Below are 21,620 nucleotides of genomic sequence, written 5' to 3'. Positions count from 1 at the left end.
TCCAGCTGTCCCCGGCCTGTTTGGCATGACTTCAGCCTTCAGCCTATCACACTCCGGTGGCTGTTTGTCCCACCAAGTCACCAAGCTGTGCTGTTTGCTCCCTCCCTTGCTGGCCTTCTCCTCCGTGACCTGCTGTTAGCTGCCAGTTCTTCTTTTGGCTTCTCTTCTTTGCATTTGGCGCTGCCTTTTTTTTTTTCTTTTCTTTTTTTTTTCCAGCCATCACAGGCCACCAGTCCACATGATCTTTTCCTCCCCGTCTACAAACCATTTCAATCACAGCATGTTGGCTGCTGACCTTGGGTCTTTGGTTCTTTGCCGCTGTTCATAGGAGCACCTGGGGGCTGCTGCTTTGCCAAAACTTTTAAAATTTCTTTTCTTTCTCCCCTTTGTCTAGATTTGGGGCTTTCTGCATGTTTGAAGATGCCAGAAGGGTCGTCTCCAAGTAGTTGTGGCTCTATCCTTAGAATTTCCCCCTTGACTCTTATTTAAAGTGAAAATGTTGTTTGGGAGGAAGAACCTTGGTTCGAAAAGTTCATGTAGATCAGACAGTCAATAGCGAAACGTCTCTTTCGAGGACAGCACATTTAAAAATAGTCCTTCCTCTCCTCCTTCCTTCATGCTCACCATCAGTATCAAACTAAGGTAAATACTGAGGTGTTCGGGTAGGTTTGATTGGACCTGAATCGAAGATTGGACTTCTCGAGCCAGAGCCATCCTGCCATAATGGACGAATGCATTGTTTGTATCTTTGTTCTTGGTCATTAACGCCGACAGATCTTTCTGAAACTGATTGCTTGCCTTACCTCCACTTGATCAGTCAAGATCTCGGCTAGAATTAGATCAAGGGACTATAAATCCGCTAGAGGTTTGAAACTTGCTGTTTAGTGGTTGTTTGCACTTTATATATTGTTCATTGTATAATTGGGAATTTCTTTGTAAATGTTTGGTTTTCAGGCTGGTTGGAAGGAAAATCACGCAACATTCATGAGTGAACTAAAAAATCTTCAGGCTTCTGGACTGACTACTCTTGGTCAGGCTCTAAGATCCTCATTTGATTTGTTAAATCTCAATAGATTAATATCTGGAATAGACAATTATGGACAGGTAAAAAAACCTTTGAGTGAGTACAGCTAATTTATTTTGGTGACTTGGGGTAAGAATTTAAAACTGGGCGTGGTTACCAAGTTTGCTGCTACTTTTCACAACTGCCAAAAAAGGAAGTCCATATCTTTTAAGTACATACTTCAAAAAAAAAAAAATCCCTCTTTTGGGGGGAGGGTCTCGTATGTGGCTCGATCATAAGATGTGTAGCAAAAATGGCCTCCCCATCAGATCATCAGGTACCTGAGAACAGGATGAATAACTTGCTGACAAATGTTGGAACAAGGCATCTGAAGAGAAATTTTCAGTGTCCTTAATGCCCTCGTCTCTCCCAATTCCATGAAAAAGCTCTAGAATAAGAGGAAAGCAAAAGAGCATCTGTTGCTACTGTTGTCCATTCCTGCCCTAGAAACTCTGCTCACAGTAACCAGAGTAGAGTCCAGATTGCAAAGCTTGAGTCACTAACGTCCCCGACCCGTGCCAGGATTTTGACTCAGGTGAACGGACTCACGGGTGTGGATGCTGCTGCCATTATAATCTCTTCAATCTCTTTCTTTTATGATTACTTAGCCCGCAGAGGGAGAGGAGTATTTGGATATGATAGTTTGGGGAGTTCCTGAATTATAAGAATCCTTCAGTCCATTCTGAGTGTTGCCTCTGCTGGGATTGTTATTTGGATTTCCCACCCGTTTCAATCCCTAATCTTTTCCTTCTTGTTTATCCAGGCAAATTTTATCACACACTTGAGAGATCACTGGCAAGGCAAATGTAAAAGTTGAAATACAATTTGCTTACTTTACATGGCTCTAATACTTTTTAAATGTATTTTAGGGGAGAAATCCATTTTTTTTAGAACCATCTATTTTAATTACCATCACAGATGGAAACAAGTTAACAAGTACTGCTGGTGTTCAAGAAGAGGTGAGCCTTCATTTTTTTTGGTAAATTTCATTTCAATGGCAGAGAACATGCAGCTATTTCTGTGGGAGGCATACGTTGCCAGTTAAGAATACGTTTGATCAAACCTTTCGTCCTCACAATCCTTGAACGATTATCGAGTATATGAAAGACAAATGACCCTTTTGACACTCTCTTCACTTTTGTGTGGGTTGTTATGATGCAACTTTTCAACTTTTGCCTTATCAGCTTCATCTTCCTTTGAATTCTCCTCTGCCTGGAAGTGAACTAACCAAAGAACCTTTTCGTTGGGATCAAAGGTTATTTGCCCTGGTGTTGCGTTTACCTGGATTGGCTTCTCTGGAAACAGAGCATCTAGGGAGTGTACCAACTGATGAGTCTGCCATCACACAGATGTGTGAAGTCACCGGAGGTATTGGCCATATTTCATATTGCTAAAGGAAGAATATGGTTTTTTCTTAAATGCCATATCCTGTCTTGCCTTGTTTTCCTTCAGAATCTTTCAGCTCTACTGCCTGAGCTCATCATGAATGTGATGTTTGCTGCCCACATAGTTATGACTGGTTCAAGATATACCCTAGGATTTCAAATGCTTGTATTGTTAAGTAGTATTTTATTTGTTCAAACTGACACTGTTTGTTTTTCCTTCTTGGATAGGTCGCTCCTACTGTGTTAGAACACAAAGGATGTTGAATCAGTGTTTAGAATCTCTAGTTCAGAAAATTCAGAGTGGTGTCGTTATTAACTTTGAAAAAACGGGACCAGATCCACTTCCTGTCGGAGAAGGTACAGGACACGACTTTTTATTTTTTTATTTTTTTGCCCTGGAGAATGATCTGAGATTGGGAAGGCCGTGAACTGGTAATAGACACAGGCCTGGACGATCCACACATGTGTTCATGTGCTTGCAAACATCCATCCAGACGCCGGCCATGCATTCACGTGCCAGGTGGTCAGATGCTAACAACTTGAATTCAGTGGCAAACCTTCTTAAGAACATTCTTCCTTTTGGGGGCACCTGGGTGGCTCAGTCAGTTGAGCATCTGACTTCAGCTCAGGCCATGATCTCGCAGTTCTGAGTTCGAGCCCCGCGTCGGGCTCTGTGCTGACAGCTTGGAGCCTGGAACCTGCTTCTGTGTCTCCCTCTCTCTCTGCCCCTCCCCTGCTCGCACTCTGTCTCTCAAATAACAATTAAATGTTAAAAAAAAAAAAGAAAATTCTTCCTTTTCCCTGCTCATTTCATACTTCCTGGTCCCAGACTTGGGACACCCTGCATTATTCACCTCTCTCTGCATGAAGTACCTGCAGAATCACTGGGGAGGGCCACTTAACCAGTCATCTGGTCTTGGTCTTGTGAGTGCCAGATGCGCCAAGCCCTCTTTATGAAATCGGGTTTGTTACCATATGTCAGCAAGAGATTGCGACTGTTTATCCAGAAACTGCTGATATCCTGTACGATCCTACACCAGTATTTTCCGGGCCACTTTGTAACTGCTGAACCTTTTCTCTTCAAGTGGCATCTTACAGAACGTTCAACATCTCAAAACAGATGATGGCAGTGGATGAGAGCAGAGATCCATTTGTATAGGGGAGGGGTCTTCTCCCTCAAATCCTCCCGGCACCGCAAGGCTCGGAGCTCTGTGCAAGGCTGCTGCTTCTCCTCACTCCTGTGTGCTCACACACACCATTACCATGGCGCCTGTCTGATCTTATCCACACATTTTTTTTAAAGTAGGCTCCATGCCCAGTGTGGGGCTTGAACTCACAACCCTGAGGCGTAGAGTCACATGCTCTGTCGACTGACCCAGCGAGGTGCTCCTGATCCACACATTTGAATTGCGTGGCCACCATCAGTGATGGCTGCTCAGAAAGACATACGTTTCTGTCAGAAGCCACAGGTCCTGTGGTTCCTGACCTTTTTGATGTTTAGTTCCTGGAACGCTTTGAGAAGCTGTTGGAAAAGTAGAGACCTCTCCCTAGAAAAACGGACATGGGCCACACAAATACAATTTTGTATTTCGGGAGTTTAAGGACTCTGGTTTAAGGACACCCACCACAGAAGGCTGAGGCCTCACAGCCTGTCTTAAATTCATTAACTTAATTGTAAAGGAAGGGCATGCTGTTTATTGTTAACGATTGACTGCTCCATCCATACTTTTGTGTTTGTTACATTAATATGAACTGGGTACAGTCATAGTGGAAGCCTCTTGGACTTGGTGTCATGTAAATAGCTCAGATTTTTCTTTCTAGCTCCATTCCTCCTTTGTCTGGGGTTCTTTTTTAATTTTTAAGTCTTTATATTAATTTTTTTTAAGAATCTTTATTTTTGAGAGAGAGAGAGACAGAGTGCAAGCAGGGTAGGAACAGAGAGAAAGGGAGACACAGAATCCAAAGCAGGCTCCAGGCTCTGAGCTGTCAGCACAGAGCCTGATGCGGGGCTCGAATTCACGAGCTATGAGATCATGACCTGAGCCCAAGTCGGCCACTTAGCTGAATGAGCCACCCAGGTGCACCTCCTTTGTCCAGGGTTCTTAACCTTTGAGATTCAGGTGAAAGCTAAGAACTCTCTCCTGAGAAAAGTGTACATCCTCAGAATTATGAGCTCAGCTTCAGGGGGAGGGTCTTGGTCCCCTGGAGCCATTACATGTACTCCCTAGAGATCTGTACACCACAATAGACCTCCTGGTCTAAAGTAATTACTTGTTTAAAGTCGTATTTGAATAAGTAGATCAAATAAACTGTAATTTAAGAAATACAAGGGGCGCCTGGGTAGCTCAGTCGGTTAAGCATCCAACTTCGGCTTAGATCATGATCTCGTGGTTCGTGGGTTCCAGCCCCGCATCGGGCTCTGTGCTGACAGCTCAGAGCCTGGAGTCTGCTTCGGATTCTGTGTCTCTCTCTCTCCCACTCTCCCACTCGTAATCTGTCTGTCTCTCTCTCTCTAAAATAAAACATTAAAAAAATTAAGAAAGATGAGACTCAAATCATTAAAATGTAGCTTTTACAAATATTAATATAGACTCCTGAATCATTGCATAAAAAGCTATAAAACTCTGCCTTGCCCTGTTTGGGGGGGCACATGAAATATGCTGGTTTAAGTAACTAGTATAGTCAGGATACATCCTTCAGCATTATACGATGCCCAGTTCCCACAGCATAATGGTGGGCAGGGAAACTACATCAGTGAGTCCATAATAACCTTGATGCTGCTGCTTTGTGATCTCTCCCCCAACTATATACATAGATTTTACTGTCAACATTCCTTCTATCTTTTTTTAATAATTTTTTTAATATTCATTTTTGAGAGACAGAGTGTGAGTTGGGGAGGGGCAGAGAGAGAGGGAGACACAGAATCTGAAGCAGGCTCCAGGCTCTGAGCTGTCAACACAGAGCCCATCACAGGGCTCAAACTCAGGGACTGAGAGATCATGACCTGAGCCCAAGTCGGATGCTCAACCCATGGAGCCAACCAGGCGCCCCTACGTTCCCTCTATCTTGGAGTGAATTTGGATCGTTTTTATTTTGCTTTTGTGGTCATTGGGTGTGTTTCGTCAAGAATACTTTTGGGGCACCTGGGTGGCTCAGTTGGTTAAGCAGCCAATTTTGGCTCAGGTCATGATCTCACGGTTCGTGGGTTCAAGCCCCATGTCAGGCTCTGTGCTGACAGCTAGCTCAGAGCCTGGAGCCTGCTTCACAGTCTGTGTCTCCCTTTCTCTCTGACGCTCCCCTGCTCATGCTGTCTCTCTCTCTCAGAAATAAATAAAACATTAAAAAAAAGTTTAAAAAAATACTTTTTGTCACCTAACTGGGAATAGAAAGAAAATGTAGGAATTTCTGACCTATTTCGTCAGATTCCACAAATGTAAAAACTATACCAGGGGATGAGCAATTTCATTTGCCTGATTTGGAAAAATACCTCTAGTTGGTGTGCGGTGTTTAATGTATGTGTCCAAATCTCAGAAAGTTGAAAATTAATTTTATGCCTGTTTTTGATATAACTACATATTTGGGGCATAGTTAAGGATCAGGGCGGGCTGCTGGATTAGAGGGATGGATTCGGTGAAAAATGATGTTAGAGAGAACATTCAGAAATCCTGGTAGAGTCTTTTATTTTCTTCCATTTTCCATGACTCACTGTTTTGGTTTATTTTTTACTTTGCTTTTAGCTGAGAATTTTGTACAGGAAGCGCAGCATCTGGAAAAAGAGCTATATGACTTAGTGTCTGTCTGTATTTAACTTTTAGATGGACTTACGGATTCATCCAGGCCAAGCAATTCATTTGCTGCTCAACCATGGCATAGTTGTCATAAGCTCATTTATGTACGACCTAACTCAAAAACCGGTGTTCCTGTCGGACACTGGCCAATTCCAGAGTCTTTTTGGCCAGATCAGAATTTACCTTCACTAGTAAGTATCATAAAAATAGACGGTAAGCATCATTTGGATTTTCGGTTTGCCGATTACAGTGAACTTGTACAAAAGCTTTGAGGATCTTAAGCTGTGCCTTCTATTAGCTCTTGCTGGCAGTCTAAGCTTGTACTAAAAAGCAGGAGAGGACTTCCGTGCTATTCTGGAATTCTTTCTTTCAGTTGCCTTTGCCGCTTTGGATGTTAAGCCATGGTTGTTTTTGATGGTGTTGCAATCTGTGGCTTGGTTTTTATTTCAGGGTGGCTTGACTTATTTACATGGGAAACACGATGTCTAAAGAGTACCAGCATTGATGTTCATGTACATCCTCAGGAAATTAAAATTTAGCTTGCACCTTGTATGGGTTCTAGAAACATATTCAAAATAGAAGCTCTTCTATGTCCTGCTGGGGAAGACACCTAGTGGAACTTTGTGGACCTGCTTTTCATCTTTTTGTAATCAATGGACTTGTGTTCCTTGGCAGCATATAATTAAGCAATATATAAATATAAATAAATAAATATAGGGGCAGGAAGAGAGAGAGAATCTCAAGCAGGCTCCATGCCCAGCACATGGTGAGCTCGATCTCCCCACCCTTGAAATCATGGCCGGAGCCCAAATCAAGAGTCAGATGCTTACCTAACTGAGCCACCCAGGTGCCTGTAATTAAGCAATATTTTAAAAACGATCTCTAAATGGGGACTTTTCTTTTTGTTCACTGCATTTGGGAGAGGACGGTTTGATATGGTACTTGCTCCTATTTATTACCAGATGAATTGGCCTTTTGTGGGAGACAGGTATCTGCTAACTTGGGAAAGCACACAGAGCCCACTCTCCCTTCTCCCTCCCCGCAGCCTGTGTAAAAAGGCCAGAGTACTCCTCCTTCTGTGGGGAGAGGGGCACACAATAATCCCTAAGCCTTCCGTTTAACGCCGGACTGGCTCAGCCCATCTATATTGTGTGTAAGTTTTAGACATTTCTGACATGAACCACACTTTATCCTGGATTACTCTTTTGAGGCTCCTTTTTCCAGGAGAGGCCATGAGACCATAGGACCTGAAGAGGCACTTCCGTCCCTGCTGTGGGTGAGGGTACATCTCTTCCACCTTCCTTCGGGGCTCCAAGGTGACACACTGGTCAGCTCTCAGTGCCCAGTTGCTCTCTCAGCTCCAAACCCAAGAGTGAATGTTTTAGTTACAAATTTACTTCATTATTGCCAGTGACAGGGCTTCACTTGTGTCATTATGGCTCTTTTTTTTTAATCGGTTTAAATGTAATAAGCCAGAAATGTTTCTCGAGTTTCATTGAAATGAAAATCAGGAAAAAAGGGAATAAACGAGATTCCAGCTCACTCACACATCACCCCTGTTCCCTGCCGTCCCTCCAGCTCTGAAGGCACATCCGATGGCTGGTTTTTTTTCCAACTCCCAACACATCTTGTAGGCGTATAAATCATCAAGGCACAGGAGCATGTTTTTCTCCTTTAAAGGGGAAACAGAGATGGTTTGTCATATTCCTGTTAGGCTTAGGGAGCTGTCGGCAAGAACAGGTGCAGCCACATCTCACCCTGTCCCCAGGACTGGTCCTATCTCCTCATCTCTTCGGATTGCTCCAGCCGCCGCCATTTTCTCTCCCAGGTGCTCTCTATCCGCATAAGCTACACCTGTTAACGAAACGGCTGCCCCACCGATCTGCTCTGCTACCCCAGGCACGTAGGCCTTTGCAGCCCAGCCCAAAGCACACCCAGCTCTAGCTGTTCAAGGCAAGTGTGTGGGTGTGAGAAGCGCTATAAAAATTGAACTTGAAAATAAAATCTCCACTAGTCCTGGGTTTGCGACTGGCTCATTTTGGGCACCTGCCTTGCCCTTTCCATGCCTTCATGATTTTTCATCTTGCTTGTTAGCATCTCTAGCTCTGTCATCAGCTCATTAGAAATCTTCATGGATTTCTTCTTTGCCAGCCACGTCTGGACTGTCCATCACCTCATGGTGCAAAGGAATGAAGGGTGGGTCATGCTTGGAGGTTGCAACAGTAGATCTGAAAATCAGGGTTCAATCTGTGGATCATTAGCAACTTCCTAACCATATTCAAAGCAGTTGAGGTTTTCACTTCACTGAACCAGTAGTTACGAGTGTTAGAATCTACCTTTCCTCCTCCCAGTGCCAAGTACCTGGTAGAAATAAGGAATCTGTGTGCCTTTCCCGGATGGAAGCCGTCAGTGATGCCCTCTTTTTCAAAGCACTGGTGTATATCTCAGCGATGGTTTTACAAAACACGAAAGAGGTTGCAGATTTGTCAGAAATGTTAGTTCACTTGATAACGGACCGTATTTTCCTCTCTTGTTTTTTAGCCTCCACGAACGTCTCATCCTGTTGTGAGGTTCTCCTGTGTAGATTGTGAGCCAATGGTAATAGACAAACTTCCTTTTGACAAATATGAACTTGAACCTTCACCCTTAACCCAATACATCCTGGAACGAAAGTCTCCCCACACCTGCTGGCAGGTACTTACCCTTACCCGTTGGCCAAATGTCTGTGACCACTCTGGGATCTGGGAATTGTTTTGAGAAGGCGCAAAGGTTAATCTAGGAATAATTGGACTGAGTCTGTTAATAACTTTTCTAACAAATGCTGTCAAATAAGCAACAGGGCTAAGCAGATAATTTCAGTGTGATATGAATCATTAGCCTCCTGACATTGCCATTTAATAACACCTGTGTATTTGAGGATTTGGGAGACCGCTTTTGAAGCCTACTCAGGGACCCCAGGTTAAGAATCTCTAACCTAAAGGATGTAATTTTATTTAGCCGTGGCTTCTGCAGCTGAACCTTAGTGTGAACCTGACAGATTGGAAGTACAAGGTCAGTCTTTTTTAACGTTTATTCATTTTTGAGAGAGACAGAGCATGAGCGGGGGAGGGGCAGAGAGAGAGAGAGAGAGAGAGAGAGACAGAACCTGAAGCATGCTCCAGGCTCTGAACTGTCAGTACAGAGCCTGAAGCGAGGCTCAAACCCACGAACCGCGAGATCATGACCTGAGCTGAAGTCGGGCGCTTAACCAACTGAGCCACGAGGGTGCCCCACAAGATCTTTTTTTTTTTAAGTTTTTCTTTAAATTCCAGTTAGTTAACCTACAGTGTAATATTAGTTTCAAGTGTACAAAATATTTTTGACACACACACACACAAAACCCCATAAGCCCTGAAACTACTTTTTGTATCAGTGTAGTGTAACCAAACTTCTCTTCCTGTACCAAGCGCACTGGCGTGTGTAATGCGGATTTTACTTGGATGAAGCAAGTGCACATGTACTGGCTCTTCCAAGTGTTATACTCTAGCCAGAAGGGCTTGCTGATTTATTAATAGACTCACCTTTGGATATTAGTTTGTAAAAATCCAGACATGGCAGTCACAGCCTTTTTATTTGGGAAAAATAAGGAAGCCCTATGCTGGAAGTGTGTTTGTTCTATTTCTAAACTACAGCAACCATATAGCAATCAGTAATTGTTAGGTTCTATTTACACAAGAAACACGTTTAGACTGCCATCTGTTTCAGCCTAAAATGTGCGATTATTGCTACGAGTTGTCTTTAAGCTACTTAAATTCTCCAAAGATGCTAAAATTGGGTAGAAAAAAAGGAACAAGCTTAGAGCAAGAATGTAAAAGTGCAAGAAACAGAACAATCTCATAAATATAATATTGAGCGAAAGAAGCCAGATGTAAAAGATCCTATGTCATAGGATTCTGTTTTGTCTACGTTCAAAACGAGGTAAAACTGGCTTACTGTCAGGGGTCAGAATAGTGGTTTCTCCTGAGGGTGCAGAGTTGTGACCAGCAAAGGACATGAGGGGGTTTCTGGTCATCATTCTATTTCTTGATCTAGGCACTGATTATACATGTGAGGTCACTTCATGAACATTCATTGAGCTGTATACTTGCTTTTTAATGTATTTTTATTTATATTTGAGAGATAGAGAGCACGAGTGGGGGAGGGGCAGAGAGAGAGGGAGACAGAATCCGAAGCAGGCTCCGGGCTCTGAGCTGCCAGCACAGAGCCCGACATGGGGCTGGAACTCACAAACCGTGAAATTATGACCTGAGCCGAAGTTGGACACTTAACCGACTGAGCCACCCAGGCACCCGCATTGGGCTGTATACTTAAGATTCACACACTATTCTGAAAGTATGTTTATATTTTAGTAAAATGCACTGGAAATGTGCTAGAAATGTAAAGGTATGGTTAATAGAATGTTAGACTCAAGATAGGAGGTTAGACTTCATGGGTTGACAAAAAATTTGCAATAAAAGTAAATACAAATTATACTTCTCCCCTAACATAAGTCCTCTTTTTAAAAAAAAATTTTTTAATGATTATTTTTGAGAGACAGAGACAGACAGAGCATGAGCATGGAAGGAGCAGAGAGAGAGGGAGACACAGAATCCGAAGCAGGCTCCAGGCTCTGAGCTGTCAGCACAGAGCCCTATGCAGGGCTCACACCCACAAACTGCGAGATCATGACCTGAGCCAAAATTGGAAGCTTAACTGACTGAGCCACCCAGGTGCCCCAGCCTGCTTTTCCAAGTGGCACATTTCTTGTATATCTTCTCCAAAGAAACTTAATAAATCGTGCCCTGGCTTCCAGCACCACCCCTCAAATGTGCCACTGGCCTAGCTCCTGTACCTGTGTTACTTTGATTTAGAGCAGTTTTAATGCAGTGAATTAGTGGGGATGAAAAAGAATAAGATGAACCAGGAGCCAGGAGATTTGGCTAAGTCATAATGGAGACTGGATTCGAACCCTTAACTATGCCACCAGTTATGTGGTCTTGGGCCAGATATTTACTTTCTCTAGACAGTCTCTTATGATCCCTTTGAACCCCCAAGTTCTATGAATCTGCAAGGGATAAGGAATTTGGAAACACTCAAAGAGCTTATGAGAAGGAAGGCTGGGAGGAAGGAAAAGGAGGGAAGAAAGAGAAAAAGGGACAGAGAGAGAGAGAAACAAAACCCAATGTTTCTCCCTTCATGGGGATCATAGGTGTGACCCTTGACAGCACCTGTAACGCTTTTGATCCTTTCTGATGATTTTTCCTCTTCTGTTATACACACTTAGGAAATAGGGAGAAATCTACCATGTGTTATTACAGATATTTGTTTCCATTAAGGTTCAAATTATGACATGAAATCTACGTGAGTCCTGTTTTATAGCATAATTCATTGTTTTGTGGGGTCATAACTGGCATAGGAAAGATTTATTCTTAGCTACGACTAAATATAGCAAGAATTTCATCAACTGGTAGATGATATTGCTGGGACCAGCAATTAGCAAGGTAAATGGATTCTGTTTAGCATCAGGCTTTGACTTTTGTCTTAAATGGTCCTGCTGAAGGACTTTGGGAAAGACAAAGGTCTAGGTCCCTAAAAATATATGCTGGTGCCCTGATTTGGGCCAAAGAGTTAATGTGGAACATTGAGAAGGCATGGTAGCCAGAGGACTTTAGCACAGCACAGCGACTGCACGGGACCTGACCATATCGTATATAGCAGCAAATCAGGACTATCAATAAGGAAGAAGATGGAGTCACATGGAATGAAGATTAATGTTTTTATCTTTAGTGAATGTTTGCTCTATGAGCATAACTTATTAAAAAAAAATGCCTTCCAGGTTGAACCAAAGCATCTCCTTGCTGCCTCAAAAGAAATAGCACTAGTGCCAGGGTTATAATAGCTACTTGATAAATATTTATCAGATGAGGGGCACCTGGTTCCTTTCATTGGAAAGTAGTGTTAAAAGTAGAGGGGTGCCTGGGTGGCTCAGTTGGTTAAGCAGCCGACTTCAGTTCAGGTCATGATCTCAAGGTTCATGGGTTCAAGGCCCACATTGGGCTCCAGCTCAGAGCCTGGAGCCTGCTTTGGATTCTGTGTCTCCCTCTCTCTCTGCCCCTCCCCCACTCAAGCTCTGTCTCTCTCTCTCTCTCAAAAATAAATGAACATTAAAAAATATTTATTGGATGAAAAATGAATAAATGGATAGGGGAATGGGGGTACCAAAAGGAAGTAGAGCAAGACTAATAATCGAACACATGAGGAATGTTAGCATACTACTTTAAATGGACTTTGCTTTCATAATTGCATGCTTTAGGCAGGGGGCCATATTCCTTTCTTCTAAAGTCTCCACTCCACTCACCACTTGTTCTTTTGAGAAGTCAGTTTAATGGCTGGTTATCTCTTAGCACTATTTCATTCTTGTTTGCCATTGTGCTAACCAAGTAAATATTTGGGTGTTGTGGTCTCCAATTGGTTACCGCACAGTATGGTGTCATTTCTTTTTCTTTAAATATTTTTTTTATTTGAGTGAGAAAAAGAGTGCCCAAGCAGGGGAGAGGGGCAGAGGGAGAGAGACAGACAGACAGACAGAATGAGAGAGAATCCCAAGCAAGCTCCACACTCAGTGCGGAGCCCAACGCGGGGCTCCATCCCACAACCCTGGGATCAGGACCTGAGCTGAAACCAAGAGTCAAATGCTCAACCGACTGAGCCACCCAGTCGCCCCTCATTTCATAATATAATGTTTACAGGAATTGCAATCTGATTTAGTGTGACGTGTTTGGGCATAAGCATAGGCTAAAAGCACTATTGCCATTTTTAAATTACATAAATTAGCTGTGCCTTAGATGTTATTCTGGAATGTTGCTGGGAGTTTGGTTTCACATAAAATCTTTCTTGTCATAACTGTATATTACTTCATGTTTTTAGGTATTTGTCACTAGCAGTGGAAAATACAATGAACTTGGTTATCCATTTGGTTATTTAAAAGCCAGTACGACTTTAACTTGTGTAAACCTCTTTGTGATGCCGTACAACTACCCAGTTTTACTCCCTCTTTTAGGTAAGTAAAGCGTGTGCCACTTTATCGCTTTAAACTCTTTTTTTTAAAGTTTTTTTAAACGTTTATTCATTTTTGAGAGACAGAGAGAGAGCATGAGTGCGAGTGGGGGAGGAGCAGAGAGAGAGGGAGACACAGAATCCAAAGCAGGCTTCAGGCTCCGAGCTCTTAGCACAGAGCCCAACGCGGGGCTTGAACTCATGAACCATGAGGTCATGACCTGAGCTGAAGTCAGATGCTTAACTGACTGAGCCACCGAGGTGCCCTGACTTTATCATCTTTAAAAGACAACAGAAGTGAAAACTAGGATAATGGGCTAAGCATTTTCACTGTAATCCAAGAGTGATAGCAGTATATAGAAAAGTTTGAACACTGACTTGGGGGGATAGAATTTACACACTGCTGTTTTGTTCAGTTTCTTGCTGCTGTTCTTTTTCACATCAGACAGAAGGGATGCTTAGCCCCTGCGTGAGTGACTCACGCTGCTCTTCAGGCTGCAAGCTCCAATGCTGCCATTGCCCGCGCCCCGCCTCTGAACCCCCAGTTTATTTATTTATTTATTTTTATTTATTTCTAGGGGAGAGAGAGAGAGAGAGAGACAGCGTGAGCAGGGGAGGGTCAGAGAGAGAGAGAGTCACAGACTCTGAAACAGGCTCCAGGCTCTGAGCTGGCAGTCAGCACAGAGCCTGACGCGGGGCTCGAACCCACGAACCGTGAGATCATGACCCAAGCAAAAGTCGGACGCTTAACCGACTAAGCCACCCAGGCGCCCCTCTGAACCCCCAGTTTAAAGTGCACTTGGCTTGTTTGTAGACTAATTTGGGGTTAGTGCTCCAAGAACCTCTCCAGAGAGTAGGGCTTCCATGGAGGTATTGGATCCCACTCGCTCCTCCAGAAACGAATAGCAAATACTCTGGAAGCATCTGTTTCAGGCAAGTGAAGGAAATAGGTACAAAGGTAAAGCCTGTAATCACTGTAGTTGTGAAAGCCATGGTTTCCATGGTCCAATTCTACAAGGAATCACTCCGGAAGCTGTTGCTGCGTTATCGCTGAAAATGTGTGTAAAGATTGTTTTCTCACTGAAAGAGCTGCATCTATTTGCAGTCCCATAGTGCCATGCGGTATCCTTCTACTTGTGAACTGCGACCATTTTTCTTTGATGGGGTTTTTGCAAGAAGTTTCAACCTTTAAGTTTTAATCTAGTCCTTAAAAGCATCCGCTTTTTGGTGCTGTAAATTCTGTTTGTACTAAGTGTCCTGAGAAAACAATGTTTTTAAATGTTGCACGCAGGTTAAGAAAGGGCCATCATAAATGTATTAGCATGGCTGTTTTGTACATAGTCTACCTACTTTACCTCTGGGTCCAATCTAAAAATATCCTCTAAAAGGTGATTGTCATTGGTATAAAATATAGGTTATGCCTTTGAGATGAATAAGGGTACCAATAAAAAGTACCTAGATTTCGTGGATTCATCTACATTATGTGTAAATCCATAAGCAAATGTAGTATTTACTAGTGACTATTTTTGCTTAAAAATCTTAAGAATGAGTGTAGTTGACAAACCGTGTACATTAATTTCAGGCGTACCACGTAGTGATTGGGTAAGCCTATACGTAGAGCTGTGGTCACGGCGAGTATAGCTGCCATCCGTCTCCATACATCCCTGACCACGTTCCTTAAGCTGTGCCTTTTAGTTCCGTACCTACCTCTCCCCTTCACCCGGTTTGCCCATCCCCCCACCCCCTCCCCTCTGGCAACCATCGGTTTGTTCTCTGTATTCATAGGTCTGATTCTGCTTTTTGTTTGTTGATGCATTTGTCTTATGTTCTTAGATTCCACATATGAGTGAAATCATAAGGTATTTGTCTTTCTCAGTCTGACTTACTTCACTGAGCGTAATACTGTCCATGTCACAAATGGCACAATCTCCTCCTTTATGACCTAAGTTTTCGCAACTATAAAGTGAAGGATTAGACTAGATAATCTTCACTTAGACTGTTAGTGGTATTATTTTTCTATGTTTTTAAATGTTTATTTATTTTTGAGAGAGAGAGAGAGATAATATGCCGAGTGGGGGAGGGGCAGAGAGAGAGGGAGGCACAGAATCCAAAGCAGGCTGCAGGCTCTGAGCGGTCAGTACAGAGCTCGAACCCATGAACCTCGAGATCATGACCTGAGCCAAAGTTGGATGCTCAACCGACTGAGCCATCCAGGCGCCCCTCCCCAAGAAACAGACTCTTAGCCACAGAGAACACACTGATGGTTACCAGATGGGAGTGGGGTGGGAGATGGGTGAAATAGGTGATGGGGATCAAGGAGGGCACTTGTTGTGATGAGCACCGGGTGATGTATGGAAGTGCCGAATCACTATATAGTACACCCGAAACTAATATAACACTGTATGTTAACTAACTGGAATTAAAATAAAAACTTAAAAAAATAATGAAGAGAGAGATTACACCAAAAACACAAACAGAAGCAAAAATAAACACATGGGGCTACATCAGACTTAAAAACATATGCGCATCAGAGGACATAATCAGCAGAGTGAAAAGGCAAGCTATGGAATGGGGAAGATTTTTCAAATCATGTATCCGGTCATGTTTTAGTGTGTGGGGGTGGAGGGTAGGTTGTCTGTTTTCTGTTATTCAGATTGGGTGATTTCTACCATTCTCTTTTCCAGTTTACTGATCATTTCCTCTGTCCCCTCCGTTCTGCTCTTTGAGCCCATCCACCGAGCTTTTTATTTTGGTTATCGTGTTTTTCAGTTCTAAGATTTCCATTTGGTTCTTCGTTACATCTTCTGCTTTTTACTTTCTCTTTCTTTGATGAGGCTTTCGGTTTTTCTCATTTGTTTCAAGCCTGTTTATAATTGCTCGTTGAAACATTTTGTACGATGGCTCCTTTTTAAATCATAAGGAGATATTTTTAACTTCTCTGTCATTTCGGCGTTGGCATCCCTTGATTGTCTTTTGAATTCGTTTTGAGATCTTTCTGGTTCTTGGTATGATGAGGGATTTTCAGTTGAATCCTGTGCATGTTCAGTATTGTGTTATGAGTCTCAATTTTATTTAGGCCTTCTGGCTTAGCTTCCTGTTACACTTCTGGGAGAGATTGTAAGGTACTGCCTCCTCAGCGCCAGGAGGGGGTAGAAGTCCAGGGTCCTCACTTGGCCTCTGTTGACACTCAAAGGGAAGTGGCTCCTTGTTACTGCTGAGGGGGCGTGGGAGTTCTGTCTGGATCCTCACTAGAACCATACCTCCAGAATTAGGAATTCCTTGTGGTCTATGTGGACACCGCAGGGGTGGGGGCGGCCTTATTACCGCAGGGCAGTGGAAAAGTTCTATAGAACTATTATGGGCCAAATTTCAGGATCTCATCTTTGGTTTAAACTCGGCCTGCCTTTCCAAGTATTATATGAAAGTGCCCCTAACTCGAGGAGCTGGTCTCCCGTTAGAAATGGAAATGTGCGGCTCTTCAGAAGACGACCCTCCCTCTAAGCCTGGCCTTTGGTGGTCTTGCAGGTAATAGAGGTCAGATGTGGACATAGCGTGATGGGTAAGAGGAAGCATTCAGTTCTTCCTTTGCCACATGTTTCACACTCTCACTCGCCAGTACTGTGTGAGGTCAACTCCCGGCACTGTGTTCTTGGTCCCCCGTTAGCCTGTAACACTCTCTTCCCCAAGTGTCAAGTTCCCTTCCTCCCTGAAATGGTTCTGTCACAAGGGATACATGTGCCTCCTTTGTCCTCGGTCCTCCTTTAACCTGTGACACAGAGAATCCCCCCCTGCTGAGGGCATCACCATCCCCTTCTCCAACCCCACACATCCATTTGAGGGTCAGTCCACCCTTGATTCAGTTCCCATTCTGCCCTTTGGCTTTAAATACCCATTTCCAGGGGCTGGATCTGTTGGTGAAGCATCCTACTCTTGATTTCAGCTCAGGTCATGACCTCACAGTCATCGAGCCCTGAGTCGGGCTCTGTGCTGAGTATGGAGCCTGCTTGAGATTTTTTCTCTCTCTCTGCCCCTTCTCTTCTCTCTCTCTCTCTTTTTCTCTCTCAAAATAAATAAATAAACATTAAAAAAAATCTGTTTCTAGGCTTTTCTGTAACCCGTCTTCCCAGGAACACAGGGTTTTCCACACCATTTGAGGCTGGTGGTGTCCTTCTGCTCCCCAATCCCAAACTTGGGTTTCATGTGGAGTTCCAAAATGGACACTCAACATTTCCACCATTACTTCGCTTTCTGGGTTGTATAGCCGCATAGAGTTAAGAGTGTGGGCTGGAGAGCCCAGCTGCCCTGGTGTGGATCTTGGTTCTGCTGTTTGCTAGCTTTGTGACCTTGGATAAGATACATAGCCTCTCTGCGCCTGTAAAATAGGGAATAGTGATAAAATAGGGTACCCCAAAGGTTTTTTGTTGGGATTAAATGAATTAATATCTCTGTTATCTTCATAGCTCTTGAAGGCACTGCAAGTCCATAATAAGGACATGATATAAAGATATAGGACCTTTTTGCAGCTTGGTGGACAGGGCGTTTAGTACAAAGGCAAGTTAGTGCTTACTGATGCCCGGAAACGTCACTGTATTACTGCACAGTTTGATAACTGTCCGTTAAGGTTGCCCTTTTTTTTTCTTTATTAATTCAAGATTTCCATCAAAAGTGGCTAATAGAGGTTTAATTATTTAAGCACTAAAACTTAACCTGGGATGGGTGAGGCTTAATTGGATCAATAAGGAAATTCCTTTTTCTGTCGAGGGCCGATAAGTACAGAAATGAAGGCATTTGTAGTAACTTTTTTTTTTAACTTTTTTTTTTTTTTAACTAAGAACTGGGACTTGTGTAAAAAATAAAATTCATTAAGGCCAGTTATGTATGATCAGGAAAACAAAGAAATGGAGGCACAGAAAAGTGAAGCAGTTTCTCAAAGTTCACTCTGCTGAGTGTGTGGCTGAGCCGCCTGGAGCTCAAACCCATGCCTTCCTCCCTCTTTTTTTTTTTTTTTTTTTTTTTTTTGGTAGCCGGAAATGGGGAGAAAGGAAGGGAAGAGAAAACGTCAGTAGTTTTTGAGGTGTCAGCAGTATCACTTGACTCTCCTGTACTCTGGCCTCCTCATCTTTCAAATGTTGACTACCTGATTATTTATGACGTCTCCATGGTCCCATTGTGGAGACGCCATGTGAATGGCAGCCTCATACCATGGAAATCATTTACTGAGCTGCGGGGAATGTGACTAAAACAGTGTTACCCCGGTAGCTTTCCACCCTTAATCTAGACTGTGGAACATTCTCTCTCTTCCTCCACCATTTCAAAATCTCCGGCAAGAAATAATTACACTCAATTCCACTCAATGGTAGAATCATTGCAGTCGGCATTGTTAGAAATTTTAAGACTATTCTGGACTCTCATTTCATTATCTAATCTATTTATACCTAAATGCCTCTCCGGTCTTGTGGTGTTTCAGTTTGTCAGTTTCCAAAAAAAATCTGCATAATTCCCAACAGAGACTCCACAGTCTCCCGTTCCTTTCTATCAAGATATGAATGGTCTTTAAAAGACCTGCATGTTACAATGAGCCAGAAATGTCTTCAGATCTGGTTTTCTTTGTTCTTTCTACCCTGCACCAAAAGAACAAAAGGCCTACATTTTATGACTTTGTAAATTCATTTAAATTAGTTTCGGCAGGGGTGAATAATTTATTATAGCAGTAAAAGGAAGAAAATGTGTAGTCGCTTTTCTTAACTGTAGTAATTCAGCATTTCAAAGAATAGCCCTAATTGTAGACAAATTATGCACATGATGTACGGATGCTTTTGTCCCTGGAAGTAAAGCATTTGGATTTTTTTTTTATAAGGGCCAATGAAACCTGAAAAGAACAAAATAGAAGATGGATTTGAAATATCTTTGGTATTTATATGAAGTGTGGCAGGCCCCTGTTGATGTCTGGGGATGTCAATTTTGAATTAGTATGTAAAATATATTTTTCTTTCCCTCAGAAGGAAATAACGACATATTCTGAAAATTTTCCTGTAGCATATATAACTCATTTAGATGATTAAAACAATTAAAGTTAAGTGTGAAAAGCTACATCTGCTAACTTAAGGACAGTATCTTTAGTGGTATTCAAGAGACATATTTAGTTGTACAGTGTTTTTTTATGTCCTTAAATAGTTTATTGTCAAGTTGGTTTCCATACAACACCCAGGGATCATCCCCACGGGTGCTCTTCTCGATGCCCATCACCCCCCTTCCCCTGCCCCCTACCCCATCAACCCTCAGTTTGTTCTCAGCATGCAAGAGTCTCTCATGGTTTACCTCTCTCCCTCTCCCCCACTATTTTTCCCCTTCTCCTCCCCCATATTCCTCCTTTAAGTTCCTCCTAATCCACCTATACGTGCAAACATATGGTAGCTGTCCTTCTCTGCCTGACTTATTTCACTCAGCATAACACCCTCTAGTTTCATCCATGTTGCTACAAATGGCCAGATTGCATTCTTTCTCATTGCCATGGAGTATTCCATTGTATAAATATACCACATCTTCTTGATCCATTCATCAGTTGATGGACACTTAGGCTCTTTCCATGTTTTGGCTATTGTGGAGAGTGCTGCAATGAACATTGGGGTACATGTGCCCCTATGCATCAGCACTCCTGTGTCCCTTGGGTAAATTCCTAGCAGTGCTATTGCTGGGTCATAGGGGAGTTCTAGTGTTAGTTTCCTGAGGAACCTCCACACTGTTTTCCAGAGGGGCTGCACCAGTTTACATTCCCACCAACAGTGCAGGAGGGTGCCCGTTTCTCCACATCCTCGCCAGCATCTAGAGTTCTCTGATTTGCTCATTTTAGCCACTTTGACCAGCATGAGGTGGTATCTCGGTGTGGTTTTGATTTGTATTTCCCTGATGATGAGGGATGCTGCACATCATTTCATGTGTCTGTTGGCCATCTGGATACCCTCTTTGGAGAAGTGTCTGTTCATATCTTCTGCCCATTTCTTCACTGGATTATTTGTTTTTCAGGTGTGGAGTTTGGGCAGTTCCTTATAGATTTTGGATACTAGCCCTTTTTTTTTAAGAGTATAAATTTGGTATTTTTTAATTTTTTATTTATTTTTTTAATACTTTACTGCAGGTTGGTTTCCATATAATGCCCAGTGCTCATCCCCACAAGTGCCCTCTATCTGATATGCCATTTGCAACTATCTTTTCCCATTCTGTCAGTTGCCTATCAGTTTTATTGATTGGTTCCTTTGCCGTGCAGAAGCTTTTGATCTTGATGAGGTCCCAGTAGTTCATTTTTGCTCTTGATTCCCTTGCCTTTGGGGATGTGTCAAGTAAGAAATTGCAGCAGTTGACGTCGAGGAGGTTGTTTTCTGCTTTCTCCTCTAGGGTTTTGATGGTTTCCTGTCTCACATTCAGATCCTTTATCCATTTTGAGTTTATTTTTGTGTATGGTGTGAGAAAATGATCTAATTTCATTCTTCTGCATGTTGCTGTCCAGTTCTCCCAGCACCATTTGCTAAAGAGACTGTCTTTTTTCCATTGGATGCTCTTTCCTGCTCTGTCAGAGATTATTTGGTCATACATTTGTGGGTCCAATTCTGAGTTCTCTGTTCCATTGGTCTGTGTGTCTGTTTTTGTGCCTATACCATACTGTCTTGATGATGACAGCTTTGTAGTAGAGGCTAACGTCTGGGATGCTGATGCCTCCCATTTTGGTTTTCTTCCTCAATATTACTTTGGCTATTCGGGGTCTTTTGTGGTTCCATACAAATTTTAGGATAGTTTGTTCTAGTTTTGAGAAGAATGCTGGTGCAATTTTGATTGCGATTGCATTGAATATGTAAATCGTTTTGAGTAGTAATGACATTTTAACTATATGTATTCTAACAATCCATGAGCATGTAATGTTTTTCCATTTCTTTGTGTCTTCTTCAATTTCCTTCATAAGTTTTCTATAGTTTTCATCATACAGTTCTCTTTTATCTTTGGTTAGGTTTATTCCTAGGTATTTTATGTTTTTTTGTGCAATTGTGAATGGGATCAGTTTCTTGATTTCTCTTTCTGTTGCTTCATTTTTGGTGTATAAAAATGCAACTGATTTCTGTACGTTGATTTTGTACCCGACAACTTTGCTGAATTCATGGATCAGTTCTAGTAGGTTTCTGGTGGAGTCTCTTGGGTTTTCTATGTAGAGTATCATGTCGTCTGCGAAAAGTGAAAGTTTGACTTCTTCTTTGCCAGTTCTGATGCCTTTTATTTCCTTCTGTTGTCTGCTTGCTGATGCTAGGACGTCCAGCACGATGT

The 21,620-nt window shown here is 42.6% G+C and overlaps 1 protein-coding gene across 10 annotated transcripts in view; it reads left to right on the top strand.

Moving 5' to 3' along the window:
• INTS6L (integrator complex subunit 6 like) overlaps positions 1-21,620 on the top strand; it is a 62,719-nt gene that overhangs the window by 21,900 nt on the left and 19,199 nt on the right. For 9 of the 10 annotated variants that reach the window (XR_005527111.1, XR_005527110.1, XM_039225042.1 and 6 more), the window contains 7 exons: positions 955-1,104; positions 1,933-2,022; positions 2,248-2,431; positions 2,677-2,805; positions 6,264-6,427; positions 8,778-8,930; positions 13,182-13,314. Coding sequence is in view for 8 of the 10 variants with exons in the window: in XM_039225042.1 (XP_039080973.1) it covers positions 955-1,104; positions 1,933-2,022; positions 2,248-2,431; positions 2,677-2,805; positions 6,264-6,427; positions 8,778-8,930; positions 13,182-13,314 (1,003 nt within the window). In the remaining 2 variants the exon portion in view is untranslated. The remainder of the gene's footprint in view (positions 1-954; positions 1,105-1,932; positions 2,023-2,247; positions 2,432-2,676; positions 2,806-6,263; positions 6,428-8,777; positions 8,931-13,181; positions 13,315-21,620) is intronic. The other variant, XM_039225045.1, reaches the window with a different exon arrangement.

The sequence above is a fragment of the Hyaena hyaena genome, unplaced genomic scaffold (genome assembly GCF_003009895.1).
Source record: "Hyaena hyaena isolate Hyena2069 unplaced genomic scaffold, ASM300989v1 scaffold_1877, whole genome shotgun sequence".
Classification (NCBI taxonomy): domain Eukaryota; kingdom Metazoa; phylum Chordata; class Mammalia; order Carnivora; family Hyaenidae; genus Hyaena; species Hyaena hyaena.
The sequence above is the reverse complement of the archived record's forward strand: the minus strand, read 5'-3'. Positions and strand labels throughout refer to the sequence as shown.